Here is a 17,876-nt window from a genome sequence, read left to right on the forward strand (position 1 = left end):
GACCAGGAGCAAGGCTGATTACTAACAGCAGAAATAGGAAACTTCTTTAGTACTGTGGTGTTTTTCCCCCTGGTTTTTTTTTTTGGTTTGCATATTGAGCTGCTGAAGCTTAAATTTGCCAGCTAACAGCGTTTCTAGCTTTCAATGTGTTTTACTTCAAGTTATTTCCCTTCACCCAGTTGCTGAGGTATCTGCAATACCTCTGTGTACAGAGTGTGCTCTGCCTTCCTTCCGATGGAAAGAAAGGTTTTCCTTCACTTGGTATGAGGTCAGAAGGACAAGCAATGGTATGCTCATTTTTAGCAAATTAATAGAGGATATTAAACCACAAAAGGCCAATGGCAACATTTTTGGTTTTTTTTCCTAGCCTTCATATGAACACTTTTGTACAAAGGGGTTGAATCCTGCTTCCATTTATGCTGAGGTAAATCTACAATAATAAAGTTCTTTAATGGAACTAAATAGAATTGAATATATGATAATAGTTTAATCATTGTATCCTTCTGCACTTCTCACTTCCTGTGACTGCAGCATCTTTTAGACATTTTAATTTCTTTTTCACATGTTGTAGATATTAAACTTTCTGACATAAGGGCTGCCAGTGTAAGCACAGCAGGAGTAGTCATGAACCCCTGTGTTAAGAAACCCCTTATGGGCTACTTTGATGGTAAAGGAAAACAAGGTTTGGAAAGCAGTTTTAGGTGCTTCTGTGATAGCTGGTTTTTACTTTGAAAATCTCTTCTGAGCTTTCCCTCCACCTCCAGTTTGGCAGAACCAAACTATTTGCTTTTAAGATTGCTGTCACTCACACGCTGCCTCTCCAGGACTAAGTAAGTTAGCATAGCTAAAAACTGAGAAAAATGGTTTCTACAGAGAGCATTGCCACGGCAAAGTGGGGTTTTGCAAGCCTGTTGCTCACTTCACATGATGATCTATTGGACATTGTGTTCTTCTAACAAGTGACAAGGTCATACTGACCAATTTGCCTGTGACGGTTTACACAACCTCTAGCAATAGGAAACCTCACAGACTTAAAAACTTCATGCAGTAAGGGCAGCTTGCTTTCACAGCTGGCCTTTTAAGAGGATGAAGCAAGGTCAGTTCGGATGGAGAGAAACAAGACTCTTGCAAACCCCAGAAACAGCAGGAACGTTTGGTTCCTTGGAAACTTGTGTGGCTTGTTCTGATTGCGAGCTGTCCTGCGTGTTCCCAGCCCCAGTGCAGCAGCAGCGCTGCAGCGAGGAGTGAGGAGCTGGACTTACGGCTGGACATGCAGAGCGGTCCGGTCGCTCTCCTGGCTGTCCCCAGGGCCCAGCAGAGGTGGAAATGGGACGCGAGGGCCCAGCAGGGTGAGGCTGCAGGTGGACACCAGCACACGGGTGGCGGTCCGGCTGTGAGCTCTACATGGGCGAGCTGTGGCCGAGGGGGGGAGGGACCCCTGAAGGATGCGCGGCCCGAGGAGGCGTTTTGAATGGCCTGGGGGGGGGCCTCCCTCACCCTGTGCCCCGCTGGAGCCCCGCTGCTCCATCTCAGCGCGCGCGGGGAGCCGTGAGGGAGGCACTCACGGCACACCTCAGCCCGGGGGCCGGGCCGGGCAGCTGGGTCTGTGCATGTGTGTCTGTGTCTCTGTGTGTGTGTGTGTGTCTGTCCGTGGGTCTGTCTCTCTCCCCTCAGCCCCGCGCTGCCCTCACGCCGCCCGGCCCCTCAGCGTTTCCCGCTGCAGCCCCCGGGGGCTCCGGCCCCGCCCCTCCGCGCGCGAGGCCGCGAGGCCCCGCCCCGCGCGCCGCCGGCGGGCGATAAAGGTCTCGCGGCGGAGCTCTGACGTCACGGGGAGTTAATTTTAAACCCGGACAAGATGGCGGCGAGGGACGCGGCGCGGCGCGCGGGCCCGGCCCGCCACCGGCCCGCCCCGGCAGGTAACGAGGCCCGGCGGCGGCACCGGGGGCGGCGGCGGGGCTGTGCTCGCGAGGTCGGCCCGGAGCGCGGGGCCGGGCGGCCTGGCGGCGCCGGGGGAGAGGCCCCCGTGTCTCCCCCCTCCTCAAAATGGCGTGGGCGGCCGCCCGCCCCCGAGGGGCGGCGGGGAAATCGCGGTCGCTCCCCGGCGGGGTCGCCCCGCTTTGCCCGCTCTGCTGCCGGGGCCTCCCCCGCTGCGGTCGGCGGCCCGTGCCGGAGCGGAGGCGGGCCGGGGGCCGCTGTCGGTGACCTTATTCCCCGCTGCGGTGCGGCCGGGCCTCGCCGTGTGTGCCTCAGCCCCGGGAGGAGCGGGGGCTGCGGCCCCGAGGGGCCCGGGGGCCGCGGGGCGCTAGCGTTGCACAGTGCCGGGACCGGAGCCAGGTAGCCCGGAGGGCGCCGACTTTGCCGGGGCCGCGTCCGCTGGCGGAGGGAGCAGCTCGGGGAAGGAGGTGACTGATCCCTGTCGGCCCGTCCCCCACATGGAGCGGGTGCGCTCCGCTGTCAGCGCTGCTGCCGCCTGTAATCTATCCCCTGGTGGGGATGGGACACGGCTTTGGCTGGGTGTTTAGCCTCGGGTGTGCTGGAGTCTGCGCAGTGTGCTTCCTAAAGTGTGGTTATTTCTCAGGAGCGGCTTAAAAGCTGGGAGCTCGTAGCGGTCTCCCTGCCGTACGCTTGGCGAGGGGGCACCTGGGACTCGTGAGGGTTGTACTGCCTCGAACGCTGAGTTGGATCATGTGAGGTTTTTAGCACTGCACTGGAACACTGAACTATTTTAACATCTTTGTTGTGTAACTCTCACTTAATTTGGAAGCAGAACGATTGGACTGGGCACAGTTAAACAAAACCTAGCAGATGCCATGTGCCGCGATTGGTTTCAATTGCTTGATTTGCAAGCCAGCTAGAGATAGGGAAATCTCGCTGCACTGTAAACTGGGAGATACGGAATGACAACTCACCTGGCCTGATTTACAGGGAGGAAAAGGCAGTGCTTCTGAGCATCAGGAAAAGTTTGATTGTGTTTGGCAGCATTGCAATTTGAATAATTTAAAAGAGCCCAGAGATTGAAGTTGAGGATATGATACTGCTTTGCTGCTCAAGGACTGGTCTCTCTCCCTCCCAGCACTGCTCAGTTTTCTTTGATTTCAGTTTTCTGTGTTTTTGCCACTGTGCCATTTAATAATCTCAAAGCATTAGATTATTGCATAGTTTTCTCAAGGTCATAAAAGTGCCAGCACACCTGTAATAAATGGCCTTTAATTAGCTGTGTCATCATTAGCAGTAGAAACATGCACATGTCACTCTGAGTTGCTCCTGAACTTCAGTCATGGAACAACTTAGGTGATAGGGTCTGTGTGGATGGTCTGTGCCTGCCTGCAGAAGAGCTTTCTGTACAGTGAAATAAAGCAGAGGGATTGCTTGGAATAGTTACAAGAGCAGCAGTGAAACAGGAGAGGCCTTTAACTCCTCCTGTACCATTACTGAGTGCTGCTTAACAGCTGTTACCTCCTAGCTTACCCTAAAACCAATAACCGTGTTACAGCACCTACCTAGCACTAGTTTTTTTGTTTTTTCAGCTGGAATTATTTTGAAAGCAGGGAGTGGAGTTGAGGAAGGCTGTATTCTTTCCTTTTCACGTTCACTTGCCTGCAGCTTAAAACCTAACAGAGAAATAGTTCCAGCACAGAACAGTTTTACTTGAATTGTTGTGAAAGCATTGTTTTAAACATGACAGTCTGTCCTAGTTTAGGAGGCCGGGCAGCTCTTGTTCGTGCTGGATGCACAGGAATGCTTGAGCCAAAAGTCCTAATACTTCTTAGGTATCTTTTGTCAACTGCAGTCCCCGTGCTTTGCTTAAATATCAGTGATTAATGTTTGCTTACTGACGGTACTAATGAAGCAGCACTGAGTGGAGCGAGGTGCTGGGATAGATGAGGAGTTGTTTTCTCTTCCTGCCCTAATCATGGAAGGTGCAGCACCTCATGCTGGCTAGCCTGGACAGGAGCAGGTCTGTTGGGGGGAGAAGGGCTGGGGGTTTTCCTCCAGTGTAATAGAGGAGCACTTATTTCCTGGTGGCCTCATCATATCGTCCCCAGCTTTGAGATTCCCAAATTCCAAACCAGATGAAACAGGCAGATGGAAATGCTGGTGTGGTTTCTGTGTCCTTGTTGGTTGGGTAGTGAACCACAGTGGTGTTGGTCTCCAGTGCCAGCACGATCACAGGCTTCACTTCAGCGCTGTAATGAAAGTACTTTTAACTTTGTGCCTGTTGCTGGTAGACTGTTGTACATCTTATCACAGTCCATGGGAGTTTCAAGGACATTCATAAGGAAAACTACCAAATTTCAGTCAAATGCCACCTTACGTAAGCTAGGTTTGAATTTGCTTTTGTTCTTGTATTGTGGTTATGAACAAACCCCATCCCTAGGATGATTTTTGATATTCAAGGCAGTCTTTGACTGGGAAGTTTTAAACTTTAAAATCAGGCTGAGTTGTTGCCTTGTTTTTTAATTTACTTAATTTCTTTTTCTACTGTTGCTGCATGCTGTGCCTACAATGTGATCTGTGAGCTGCCTGAGTGCATTTTCTCAACTTTTTGCTAAAGGCTGCATTTACTTCTTAAACTTACTATACAAGTTGTTAGTATTTTAGGTTTTATCTTTAACCTCAACTATCTAAGGTGAGCAAGGCATAAAAAATAGTTTCTAAGTTTTATTTAATATTTTCTATTTAATATTTTCTAAGTTCTAAGCACATCTGCATAGCAGATGTATAGCACACATGTGCTGTACTTGCCATTGGTCAACAACTGAAAAAAATCAGAAATACTTCTCTATGGTGGTTCTTTAGACTTTACTCTTGCTGAAGTATGACTGAGTTTCCTTTTTAAAAAACATTTTCAGCAACCTGAACTTCCTGAGATGTCCTGGAGGAAAGATAGAAGTAGCTTTCCTTGGTTTTGGAAGGTTGTTCTTGATATATACAAATTGTTATCTCGTCCTGTCGTGGTGCTGTGTAGGGAGCTGATTTACATGAATACGTTTCTGGGGTTGGGATGTGTGTCTGAAATACCAGAACAAGCAAATGAACAAGATATATGTGAAATATTATGGCTCACATTGATGTCTGCTGTTTCAGTTAGCTGCAAAGAAATGACTGATAAGAAATAAATTATGTCTTTAAGGATAAGAATTGTAATCAAGGCATTTCTAGGAGCAAATTAATACATAATAGAAACTTATGTTCTGAGAGCATTGGTAACTAACTTGCCTGACCTTTAGCTTCTCTTTATTTCTGAAATAATATATTCTGTGTAGTGTTCATTTCCAGGAAAACAAGACTTTGTTTGTTTGCCAAGCTTTTTGAAACACTTTGAATATAAAAGTTGGAAGGACTTTCGAAGTTCCCTGCTTCAACTCCCCAAGTTGGTGTTTAACTGGTGTTCTTGCTCTGCAGCAAAGCAAGGAGCTCATTGTCCCCCCCTTTGTGTCTGGGAGGGAGCCCACATCCCTGATCTAGGGCCATAATTATCTCTACAGGATGTGTAAGCATGTGAACATCCTCCTAAAGGTATCTATGCAGTTTGTCTGGAATCTGTCACTGAGAATTTTTGGCATTCCACAGGGATGTTACTCCTTGAAGAAACAGGAGTGCTTTATATCTCAGTGTGAGACTAATAGATCTTTGTGCTGAGTGTGATCTTTGAGGAAGCTATGTAAGTATCTCCTTCAATTAACTAAACAGGGGAAAAAAAAAAAAAAGCTATGCTAATTTAGTAGTTAGTAGCTGGCTTCTCTTTAAGGTTGGAAAAACTTAAAGTAGAATGTTTGTCACCAAAGATGGCACTACTGAGCATCCAAGGCGGTCCAGAGGAACTTCCATGAGTAAATGCAGCTAAGCTGGATGTTGGAATTCCTGTTTGATGCCCACTTGATGAACTTATGAGCAGGACTGATAGGAAGTCAAGCGTAAGGTAAAAAAGAAGTCCATTTGGGCCTTTGCAGAAATGATTTATGAAAATACAGCTTATTTTAAGAGTGGCCCTGCTCTTGTCTGTCATGGAAGAATAGGTGAGAGGACTGGCAAAAGTCTAAGACTACATAAAGTGTCTTTTGGGGAAGGATTTTTTGTTCACAGCTTGATTACTTGGCCTCTATTTATACTTTGTATGAGGGAAATTCTGATATGCTTTACTAGGAGGGGAGATGTCTCATGTAGTTTGTTTTGGGTTTTTTTTCCTAAGTGTATTTTCAGCTTTTTTTTCAGTGCAGTTGATGAGCAAATGATGATTGCATTTCCAGCCCTGTATATTGGTGATTTTTACGTGGCAAGGTGGGATTTGCTACTGCAGGTCATGGCAGGTTTCTCTTAAAGGACTGGAATAGAAGCCAAAATGTTGAAGACGTGGACTGATCAGATGTTGTACAGATTGTAGACATGGAATGTAGAATGCAATTTCCAGTGAATTGATATTTGAGAGTAGAACCTAATTTGCTCTTACGCAGTTGTTTTTCCAGTGACATCAGAATCAGGTTCCAGTCTGTAGTTTGTGTCAAATTATAATGCATTTATTTTCCCACCGTCACCTCAGAGATAAGTGTGTTGAATTTACAAGTTCTTATTGGTCTCAGTAAAATATTTGGAATGTCTTTTTGAGCAATGTATTGGATAATGCCTCCAGGATAACAAGGTGGCTTTTTTTGTTTTTCTTCACTTGGATTGAAAATAACAGAAGCTTGTTGGAGAGCATGTGTCAACTGCTTGTACTGATGTGTTAGGACTGCTTTCCCTATGTTGTGCATACTTGGAAAAGTTGTTCTCACCTCTTATCTCCTCCAGCAGGGTGGTACTGCTGAGTGGAAAACTAAGTGCAGTTATTTTAGTTGTTTCTTTAAACCCAATCCTGTGATAATACTGCCTGCAAACTTGCTGTCTTGTTCCCCTCCTCTCCTTGACCTCTTCTGCATGAAAGAAAGGGTCTTGTGGCTTTTACTTGTAGGTGTTCATTTGCCTTGGTCCATGTGGTGTGATCTACTTGGGGAACTGTAAACTTTTGGGAAATAAAAGATTCAATCTGTCAATCCTTTGCCTAATATGGGAATTATCACAGCCCTGATTTCAGGGGAGGAACAGTCACTTGAAGTATGCAAACTCCTAGACATGGAGACAGAAGCTTGGCCTCCTTTAATGTGTTGCTTAGACATAAAATAATAGTGAAAATAACTGCTGTAGAAAATGAGGTTAAGGCTCTTGATATAATCAAAGCATTTTCTTAAAGCAAGAAGTCATCTTGCTTTTAAGAGAATTAAGTTTCTTAAATACTTTGTAATCCTTAACTAAGGAACTGTGTTTAGGATTTTAAACATTGCCTTGAAGCTGCCCTCAAAGCAGTTAACAGTTATCTTTCAGGGAGCAAAGTCTTCAGCTTGTCATTAGGATAGGAAGGGAATGCAGTTCAAAATTCTTAAAAGGAAGTCTTTTGAACTGCTGATATGTCAGGCTTGTTGCTAATAAATTGTTTGGAAAAATGTAGTAAGTAAGGACTTTGAGGGTTAGGACATAGAACTGGAGTATTTTCTAAAGCTGATAGTATTATAGAAATAGCTGCTGAAGACCTACATGTTATGTGTTGAGATTTAAAAGGCAAAAAACCTTTCAAAATAAAATACTGCTGGTACAAACATTCAGAAATATGACTTCTGCTTTTAAACTTTTTTTTTTTCAATAGAACATGCTATCTACTGTGAACATTTGGGTAGCAAATGTGATTAAATGCTTGTAGAACCTTTAGATGCTATGAGAAATCTTGCTTGTTTTAGAAGACCCTCAAAATGCAATTTGGTGCTCTTGAAGAAGTTGGAAGTTGGCTTGTGAAAGACTGAATATTATTCTTAAAGTCTTAAGTACTTTGAGTTGCAGACATATCACTGTGTCATTAATCAAATATCAAACTGTTTGATTTAAATAAATCAAATGGATTTATTTAATCAAATAAATCAAACTGTTGATTTATTTCTGTGGTGCATTAGGACTAGATTAAGCTTCAGTGAGCTTTGAAGAGGAGCACATTGCTATCTTTCTCTGTTTCAGTTCATCTTATAATCCTAGCCTTTTCTCCCCAGAGCTTACTCTGTGTACTGTAAGGAAAGATTTCACAGATCCACCAAATGAGGCCATTCAGTGTGATCTACAAGAGACTACACTGTTGGTTGGAGGGTTGGGCTAAAGCATACAGACTTTGAAGAGTTGTATTTGCCTCTTTCTTCACCTAAGTGAAAGATGTATATTAAACCATTGTGGTCTCAACATAGGGTACTCCTGCAGAAAAGCAGTTCGACTGTCCAGGTGTATTTAGGCAAGTTTGAGAACTTGATGTGAAGAGAAGTAGTAAGCAGCCCCCTCTGTGTTTGTTCTTGTTGGGATGATAAGTGTGGCTTGCCTTACATCTGAGATTACTGACTTCTTTCAATTCTATACCTCTAGCTTGCCTGGCCAGCACCCATCAGTGTATACATGATAATTTCCTGTCTCAGGAAAATGTGTTTAAAAGTCAAAATGTGTTTAAAAGTCAACTCTCTAGTTGTTGAGACTTGTTTTGTAGCAGTGGCTGATGGTTTTCTGTGGTGACAAGAGTTGTGAATGATGTCAAAAATCCTTTTGTAACTGGGTGAGCCTTGAGCCCTTTGAACAGAGGAAGGTGCTTGTATGGAACTGAGCTGCTGAAGTGTCTGTTATGTCCTTGGGACAACTTAACTAGTGATTTGAAATCAATGTTGTTCTACTCTGCTCTGCAGTAGGCCCAGCTCTCAGCAGGTGCAGAGTGGTCAGTAGGTGTGTTCAAGGGAATGCTGCTCCAGTGCAGGAAGGACTGTGCCAAGCTCGAGCTCTCCCACCAGTCACACGTCCTGGCCTGTAACACTGACAAACTGAAACCTCTGGCAGCCTCCATTTTTAAGGGAAGGAAACCTTGTTCTTAAGTGAAGGTTAACAAATGTGTTGGCTACCCCAGCCTAAATCTGGACTTTCAGATAGAGACAAATCTTTGGCAACACACAGTCAGATCCCGTTACGGCCCAGTTGTCTACCCATCTTTGCGGTGTTATCACATATCACCAAGTCAGTTCCTACATGAATATGCTTCTTAACTGTACTTGTGAGTTTTGGGAGTCTGGAGAGATTTTCCAGCTGGGTTGCAGTTACAGAGCTGAACTTTTCTTTTGGCACCAGTGCCCAGTGAAGCAGTCTGTGCCTCCCCCTCAGCGGTGCTGGTGCGGCTGTTTCAGAGGCTGTACAGTGCAGAGCACATCACTTGGTGTCCAAGATAAATTGGTGCTGGACCTGGGATGGCAGTGCCAGCACAGAGGGCAGCAGCCCTGGGCTGTTCAACAGTACAGCTGAACTGTGCCCTGCAGTGGAGACAGTGTGGCTCTGCTGTTTGTTTGTCTTCAGTTCTAGTGCTCGTTGGATTTCTATTTGAGGTGATACAGTTTGTAGGAAACTGCTTGTATTGGATTGCTTTTTCTGCTGGTTTGGCTTCGGTAGCTGACTTGACTCTAAGCAGTGTTGGATATGTGGCAGAATTAGCAGGAAAGGCAGTGTGGTGCTGCATGGTGCTGGAAATGGGAAAGAGTGGGAGAGCCCTTATGAGTGGGTAGTTAAGACTCAGCTGTGCTATTGAAACAGGCTTGAAGAGACAACGGGGAGAGGGGAGGAGGCAGTTACTGGCACTGTCCTGTTGGCAGAATTAATGTACTTTGAGCTGTTGCCTTAACAAGGGATTTGTGTGTACCAGCAGCAATGATGCCTGGCAGAGACTCAGGACATGTGGCAGTAGGTGTGGGGCTTTGAAGTGTATTGACTTAGGTACTGTATCAATTATTATGGGTTAATTGCAGGAAAGGGATATGGCAGCCCAGGCCTGTTTCTCTAGATGCTTAGCAGAAGGGACCCTGATTAAAACTATTTTTGTTGTAGCTGTGTGAGAAAAATCTCTTCCTCCAGTGAAAATAAAGTGAAGACCTGCAAAATGTGATTTTTAAGTTGGGTTTTTTTTTTTGCTTCAATTCTCTTTAACTGTGCCGTGTGTTTAACTTTTTTCCCTGTTTTGATTCCCATTGTTGATCTGGGTGTTAATTGTGCTGACGCATGTTGTGTTTCCCCTGTTATGCTTCCCTTTCATCTGGTGGGTGTCAGTGACCCTACCAAGTTAAGAACAATTAAGAAGGGAGAAGAAGCTGAAACTCTTCATGGAGTTGTCTGCAGGTAGTTACTGTATCAGTTTTGCAAACTGTGTGATCTAGAGAAGACAGTTTTTTAAAGAAATCTACACTCTGTACTGCCGTTTATTCTTTGAAAGGAAATGTAGAATTCTGGAGTTCAGTGCTGGAAAAACTGGCTAGAAGGCTCTCTTAGCTGCAGGAACTGAGAGATGGGAAGCTGAGTATGAACTGAGGTTGGGTTGAAAGAGCACTTTTAGTTGGAAGCTGCATTGAAGTGTTAAGGTTGGAAAATATCTGTAAGATCAGAGTCCAGCTGTTATCCTGGTGCTGCCGTGTTCACCACTTAACAGCATGTCCCCAAGTGCCACATCCACTTGTTTTTTGAACACTTCCAGGTATGGTGATTCCACCACTTTCTGGGTCAGCCTGTTCCAATGCCTGACCACCCTTCCCATGAAGAACTGTTTCCTAATATCCAACCTAAACGTTCCTTGGCACCATTTGAGGCCATTTCTTCTCATCTTGTCACTTGTTACCTGGGAGAGGAGACCACCCCTCACCTCACTACAGCCTCCTTCAAGGGAGTTGTAGAGACTGCTGAGGTTGCCCTGAGCCTCCTTTTCTCCAGGCTAAACTCCCCCAGCTCCCTCAGCTGCTCCTGATCAGAGCTGTGCTGCAGACCCTTCCCCAGCACCTCAGGGTCTTCCTTGCAGCGAGGGACTCAAAGCTGAACCCAGTAGTTGAGGTGTGGCCTCACCAGTTGGTGAGGAGGTTGATTGCCACCCTCATCCTGCTGGTCACACTGCTGCTGCCATTCAGCTTGCTGAAAGCAAAAAATGAAAGCTTTGAGCCTCTTTGGTGTACTGTTTCCTTACATGGGTGTTTGTGACTGACAACTTGTTTGTGCTGGGAATGAGCAGGAAAGCTGACCCTTTGGCACACCTTCTGTAGAGCCAAAGGAAGCGCTCGCTTTGCGTTCTGCTGAGCCCCTCTGTGGCCGTGGTGCCGATGCACCTCGGTAACTAAACCACCTCTGACTGGCAATCAAAAGACCAAACGTGGGGTAATTGCAGTTGGCATCTCTCACTTCATTCTTTTCTCCCTATTCTCGCTCAAAATACCAATTTAGGTTAGCTGCTCATTGTTTAAATTACTGGCTGTTGACATGAGAATACATACAAGGTGCATAATACACAGTTATGACCTAAACCAATTAGAAAATACTGACTCCTTGAGTGAGCAACAACCTTAAATAAAATCACTCTGAAATCAGGCAGAAGTCTGCCTGGAATACAAGCCAAAGTCTGGTTTAAATGTGAGTGGCCTGCACGGATCCACTTGATTTTCAGTGTTCATGAGGAGCTGTCACTTGCCATTTCCAGAGTTCATGGTGAACTAGGGCACTGTCAGATCTGGAGTACTCTCATTCCCATCCTCAAGAGTCTGCCTGATGGGTAAGAAAGGGGAGAAAAAGTGAGCAAGAGACCTTTTAATGCTTTAATCTGCTCTTAGTGTTTTAATACAGCTTTCTTTGAGGGGGCTGGAAAAGTACTGGTGAATCTTACTGTAGGTAGAGATCCTGTTGGGTCCTTCAGTGAGTGTGCTATTAATAGCTGTGATTTTTGGGCAGAGGTGAAGAAGGATGAGAAGCATGCTTTGCCACTATCCTTACCCTGCACGATTTTTCTTGTAGCTATGGAGAAACATCTTTCTTACCAAGTTCATAATGTGCTTTTTAAAAAGCAGTAATTTAATTTTTTGTTCAACTTACTGGGTTTGTACTGCTTCTGTCTTAGTCTTTGCTTATTGACATTCTCTTACTTGTATTGGTTGAGAAGAGCTGAATTTGAGGGTTGACTTTTTTTTGCTACACTTTCTCATTATGTGAAGTTTCCCTCTTGCTTTTTTGTCCTCGTAAAGGGAGAACACAAAATGCCAGCTTATCAGTATTTTATGTAGGGGAGAGCTGTCTGCTCCTGCATGCATGCAGACCGTTCAGCAGAGAAGCAATTTAAAGCACTTAGGAGTAGACAAGCCTATTGTTTGATTAGTTGTGGTGCTTCAGAGGTATCTAGGTCATCAGAACATCATCTTTTTCCTCTTTCCTGACAGAATTGTAGCTTCAGGTGCTTCTTGCTTCAGCTCGCAGTTTATGTAACAGTTCTAAATGTGTTCCTTTAACATCCCATTGCCCTGAAGGAACACAGAGTTAAATGTGTCTTTCCCCCTCTACCCTGCCCCTACTATTGGTCTTAACAAGTCTTTGGAACTTAGCTCAGCAGTCCTATTTATAGCTGAAATATTTGAAGCATTTAATTATTTCTGGCCTTAAAATGAGCTACTTGGCACTGTTTACTAGTCAGCAATAGGAAAGCAGCGATGCATTAAGGTCTGTGGCAGCCCCATAGTTTTGTGTGAGTTTATTGCATGGAGTAGGACTGCTGGAAATAGGGGAGGACAATTTTGTGGCTTAAATTTAGTGATTTCCCCCCCCCCCCCCCCAGAAGATGTGTCCAAATAAGGTTTGAAGGTTAACATAATTTCTTTCTGTGCTCTGGAACTCACTTCACACATGCCTGCACTTTCCTTCATTCACTACACCAAAACAAGAAATGTTTAAGCACTTTGTCTCCCTTCTCTGCAAGGAGAATTTCCTATATGAAGCCCTGAGAGAATGCCTTACGTTGAAGTGCAGTGCAGCAGTTTTCCTCATGATAAATTATTTTAAGCTTTCGATTCAAGCCACGAACTCCCTCAATGTGTGGAGGTTGAACAAAATTTCAAGCGAGATGGCTTGAGCTTAGTGTAGCTCACCTCAGTTTGCTTTTCACCGTTCAGGTTGATGGTGGGGGAGCTTGTCAAGCATCTGTACTGAAATGTGAGCAGGGGACTTGAACTGCTGGCGTATGGAGGCAAATGTGTGGTGCTGTAGAGCACCAGGAAAAAGAGTTCAGGGATGCTGAAAGCTGAAGTGTCTAGGGGTGCTGGAGGTCTTGATTTGAAGTTCACTTCCAGCAAAGCGCAGGTTTCTGTGCAAACAGGATGTTAAGACTGCCAGCTAGAAGATTTACAGCTTTATGCTCTTTAAACTCCTTGAGCAAATGGAAGTATTGATGAGGGACAGCTACACTAATGAAAGTGACTTAAAACTGAAAAGCCAATGGGATTTAAAATATTTTAATGTTCTGCTGCATTTGTGGGCAATTGTGTTCAACTCACTGTCCACAGAAGCAGTTATTGATTGTGATTCAATGCCTGTTGATAAAAACATTTACTGTATCTGAAACTGAGTTTAGCAATTAGTATGTGCTTTTTTTTTTTAATGAAAGGATGTGGATAATGTGTTCAAAAAGTTAAAGTTGTATTTAGGTTGAAACTTAAAGGTAACTGTTTGTATTTTCTGTCAATTAATGTGCCTAAAGGGAAGAACTTGCATTTAAAGCAGGCCGTCTCTTATTTTCATAGCATGCAGGTGTCTGAGTGTTTTCACTCTCATGTTCTTACACTGCAGGACAAGTAGGTCATCAGCTGCTGGCTGTGTACTTAGGGGAAGCAGGAATTGGCTTTTCATTTTACCTCATGCTTTAAAAAATGGGTTATTTAGTGGGGTTTGTTCAGTTGAAATACTGTCTGCATATACAAGAAGCTACTGTTCTCAAAATCTGGCTTAGTATTTCAACAAATGGTGCTTGTTCTGGGTACTTAAGATGGTGAGAATAAATAGCAGCCCTGCTGTAGTTGTTACTGAGTGGAGTGAGGAGTTTATAGGGAAACTGAGTGGTAGTATCTTCCCTTGGCTATATTTGCTCCCATTCAAATCTGTCTGCTTCTGTGTCTTGCTGCACAATGTTGCTTCTCTTATGCCTGTATGACCTGGGTTAGGAAGTGATTGTGTCAGTCAGAATTGTGCATTAGCCCACAGGTTCTAATGGAATAATTCAGGTTGGGAGAAGCCAAAATGATGTAGGGACTGGTTGGTGAACAGCCACAGTAATAGGTGTGAATGGATGGCAGACTTCAGGGGCGAGTCCAGTTGATGATCTTTTTGCATCAGCTCCAGACAGAACAGCACATATGACCTTAGTCTGGAGTCTGTTCAGTACTACAGAAACTTCAAAGGTCAGGTGAACATCTTGAAAAAAGAAAAATATAGCTGTGACTTCCTGGGCCTGCAGCACTGTGCTACAAGGTCTAGTGCCTTATGGTTTGACAGATGAGAACTCTTTTGTGTATGTACTAAAAGCCTGAGGTTCAGATCTTCTGTGCACATGGGAATTTCCAACAGCATAGTTGTGATTTCCAACCCCATGAGTGAGTTGGTTGAATCTATCAGTCTTTAATCCTGTGGCAGGAGGCAGCATTGCCTCTCTGTTGTGTGTGCAGAGCACGGAACATTCCTCTGAAACAACCACTCCCAGTGTGAGTGTATTGGGTGGGTAACTCCATTACTGGGACAAAACTGGGCATAGCAAAGTGTTAAAATAACCTATAAAAAACAAACAAAACCCCCAAACCAACAAAAGTCTGTTGTTTTGGTTGCCTCTGTAGCAGTACTGAAATTTATTGTTATAGAGACCTACAAAGGGATGCTGCCATGAACTTTGCAAGTCCGAAGCACTGTCCAGGGGGCTAGGAAGTAGAAGTAGTGTAGCAGTAGAAGTGGCCATTCTGTAAATGCCACCTCTTCTAAAGTTAGTACTCCTTTCTTTTATACTTGATTTGCTGGGACTGGACTATTGCAAGAACCTAGAGCAGTCTGTGGGATTTGGAACAAATCAGATTAAATTCTGAGTTTTAAGTAGTACACTGTGACTGCTGGAGCAGGTGAGGAATGGGGGACAGCCAAGGGACAGGGCTTTGAGTTCTGAATTGCATAAACGTCTGGCCTGAGTTGACCGGACAGTGCTGTCAGCATGTTTATTTTATGAGCTACTTTGAGAACTTCTGCAGTGCTTTTGCAGAAAACTGGACTGTGAAGGGGCATGCTTGTCCTGACCTTTGTTTCCAGAGACTTGGAAGTGTAATGTGACCTTTCTGGCCATGAGACTGAAGCCTTCTAGAAAGGCTCCCTAAGTGCTGCCTGAGACAGTGACCAGCCAGAGTGACAGGGTGAGCAGCCAGAAGGCAGGATAAAGGATCAAAAAAGGGTGTGACATCTGCCTAGGACACCTGACAGGGTAGCATATGCTGATTATGCTGCTGGGACAAGCAGTAGCACTTGTTCTATAGTTAACATGCTTGACCTGTGCAATCTCTGTCGTGGTAATTGCCAACTAGTTCAAAATCTTGAAAGGAGGGGTGTTCTCTGCCACTCAAGCACAAAGTTATCAAACCAGCTCTTCTGGATGGATCAAGTTGCTTTCACAGCTGTCAGCACTGTAGGTCTCCACCCTCTAAAGTGCTTGACTGATGGCCATGATGGTCTTTTTTGTAGGTAGGTTGGGAGCTTAGATATATTTAGCTGGTTAGTCAAAGGAAAAAAAAAAAAGCCAACAAACCAACTTGACCCAAACCAACCAAATAAACTCAGCTTGGTGCTCTGGACTTGACTTCCAATTTCTGCTGGTAAGTGAAATCTATAGGAATTGAGTAGGGTCTAGGATGAATCTTCTCTCCTGTTCCCTTGGCACTAATGAGCTTCAGTGGTGCAGAATGCTGTTAACAAGATATAAGCTTTTAATGGGCATATTTTCTGTAAGCTCTTGGTAATACTATCTCCTTGTGATAGGGAGAATCTACTTGTTTGTAAATAACTAGTGATAAAGGACCATTCCACTTGTTTGTTCTGAAATCTCCTTGGCCTGGAGAGGTTTTGTGTGGCTGTGCTCTGCACTGGCACAAGGATGCTGCTGCACCTTGAGGTCTTTGAGGTCTGAGTTTTGATGACTTCCAGGTAGGACAGGATGGTTAATGTCAGTCTCCAGGTGAACAAAGAGAAGCTGCAGGTGTGGCTTCAAACCTTTTTTTTTTTTTGCCCTAGTTTACAGACCCAATCCCTTACTGCAGCTGTGTATTTAAATGAAGTGTGTATTTAGATAAAAGAATAGGAAGCTGTTCCAAGTAACCAAGTTATTAACAGGGACATACCTTGAAGCAGAGGCTTTGAAACATTGTGTGAATGTGTTTGCTAAAACACAGACACCTCTTCTTGGAACTGTCTGACTTCAATATTTTTATCAATAGAATATTCCCTTTATGTTTCTAGGCTGTGATGCTGGAAGCTTTCTTTCTGACTGTCAAAATCTTCATCCCTCCATCCCTGAGCTATCCTCCCAAGTTTTCTGGCCTCCAAAGGATCCTGCCTATATGGGGCAAAGCCTGTTTAGAAACTCAAAAAAAAGAGGAGGGGGCTTGTTTAATATCTGGGAGTACAAGAGCTTTAGGCCAAAGGTGAGAGACTTTCCTCTGAAGTGGTGACCAGTCAGTGTCAGTGTAGTTTGGTGTCCTGCTGATGGATTTTCTTTTAAAAGTTACTCCTTCCAGTTGTCAGGTCTGCTAGTATAATCAATGTTTTGGCCTGCTGTGTTAATCACTTTGAGTTAGGGTGATGCTAGGGACTGTTTTGCACACTCACTTGGGTAATGTTGGTGTTTAGTTCTAGCTGCTTAGGATTTAAGCACTTAAGTGTACTTCCTGTTCAAACCAAGTACCATGCAAGCCTAATATATTCAAATTTTTTTAAGATTTAATGCCATTCAGCTTTGGAACAGCACAAGATTTGATGCTTGGAAGTGGAAACAGCTTCTCATTTTGCAATTAAATGAAGTGTTGTCAGAGCTGGGTAAGGAGAAAATTGCTGGAGAAACTTCAGGATCACCGTGTTACCAGTTTTTCAAATTTATGGTAATAGCTACAGTGTCTCATTACATCCCCAAAACGGGAGCCCTGTTCATAAATCTTTTGCTGAGAATGGTATCTCACATGCAAAGTCTGGCAGGAATGACTTGGCAACTCCTGTGAGCATTGGCAGGTTCTCTGCCATGAATGAATGAAAACTGTGTGTTCCATGGTGCCTCATGGATCCTTCCTGCAGAACACTCCTCCTGGGCTGCTTCCACAGGAAACCTCTCTGTGAGCAGCACATCAAGGGATTGGGAGTGGCTGCTGCCTTGTCTTGGAAATGGAAACATGACTGGAAGGGACAGTGTACTGAAAGTCAGACGTGATAATCCCAAATAAGTAACTGGTAGGAAGGTGCCTTGGTCAGGTCTGTGCACATGGGCTTCCACTAGAACATGGCAAAATGTAAATTGGGAATGGGAGGCAATTCAGTAAGCACAAAGAAGCTTTCCAGATGCTTGCCAGGAAAAGTACAGTCAGGAATGGTAGATTTGATTTCTGCTGGGGGACAAACTTCAGTGTTGTGGTGCCTGAACAAGAGAGGATACTTCACCTTGAATAGGGTAGTTTGGTTTTTTTTAGGCCTCTAATCCAATTAACTCCTGAATTCTAGAAGTCAGGAATATAGGATATTGGTACTGGTATAGTGTGTGCCTGAAGGTCTGTGTTACCTTGTCATTCATTAGTGACTTTAATCTGAGTTATAGTTTTTCCAGCTGCTGTTTTATCCTGAAAGGGTATTAATTCTTAAATTGTGTATAAAATAGTCTCTTAACTGTTTTGAAAGAGTTGATACTGTTACTAAATCTTGCTTAATAGTGAATTGTAGGAAGAATATAAACCCAGAAACTACTTCAGTGTTTTTTT

At 44.3% G+C, this 17,876-nt stretch overlaps 1 protein-coding gene across 6 annotated transcripts in view; it reads left to right on the plus strand.

The window, feature by feature from the left end:
* Positions 1–17,876, plus strand: part of ATL2 (atlastin GTPase 2) — a 43,029-nt gene that overhangs the window by 4,497 nt on the left and 20,656 nt on the right. The window contains exon 1 of one of the 6 annotated variants that reach the window (XM_053972398.1): positions 586–1,349. The exons of 4 other annotated variants lie outside the window; for them this stretch is intronic. In XM_053972398.1, the coding sequence (XP_053828373.1) occupies positions 1,271–1,349 (79 nt within the window). In that variant the 5' untranslated portion in view covers positions 586–1,270. Of the gene's footprint in view, positions 1–585; positions 1,350–1,834; positions 1,917–17,876 lie in introns of those variants that run through there. One more of the 6 variants, XM_053972399.1, reaches the window with a different exon arrangement.

Source organism: Vidua macroura, chromosome 3 (genome assembly GCF_024509145.1).
Source record: "Vidua macroura isolate BioBank_ID:100142 chromosome 3, ASM2450914v1, whole genome shotgun sequence".
Lineage (NCBI taxonomy): Eukaryota > Metazoa > Chordata > Aves > Passeriformes > Viduidae > Vidua > Vidua macroura.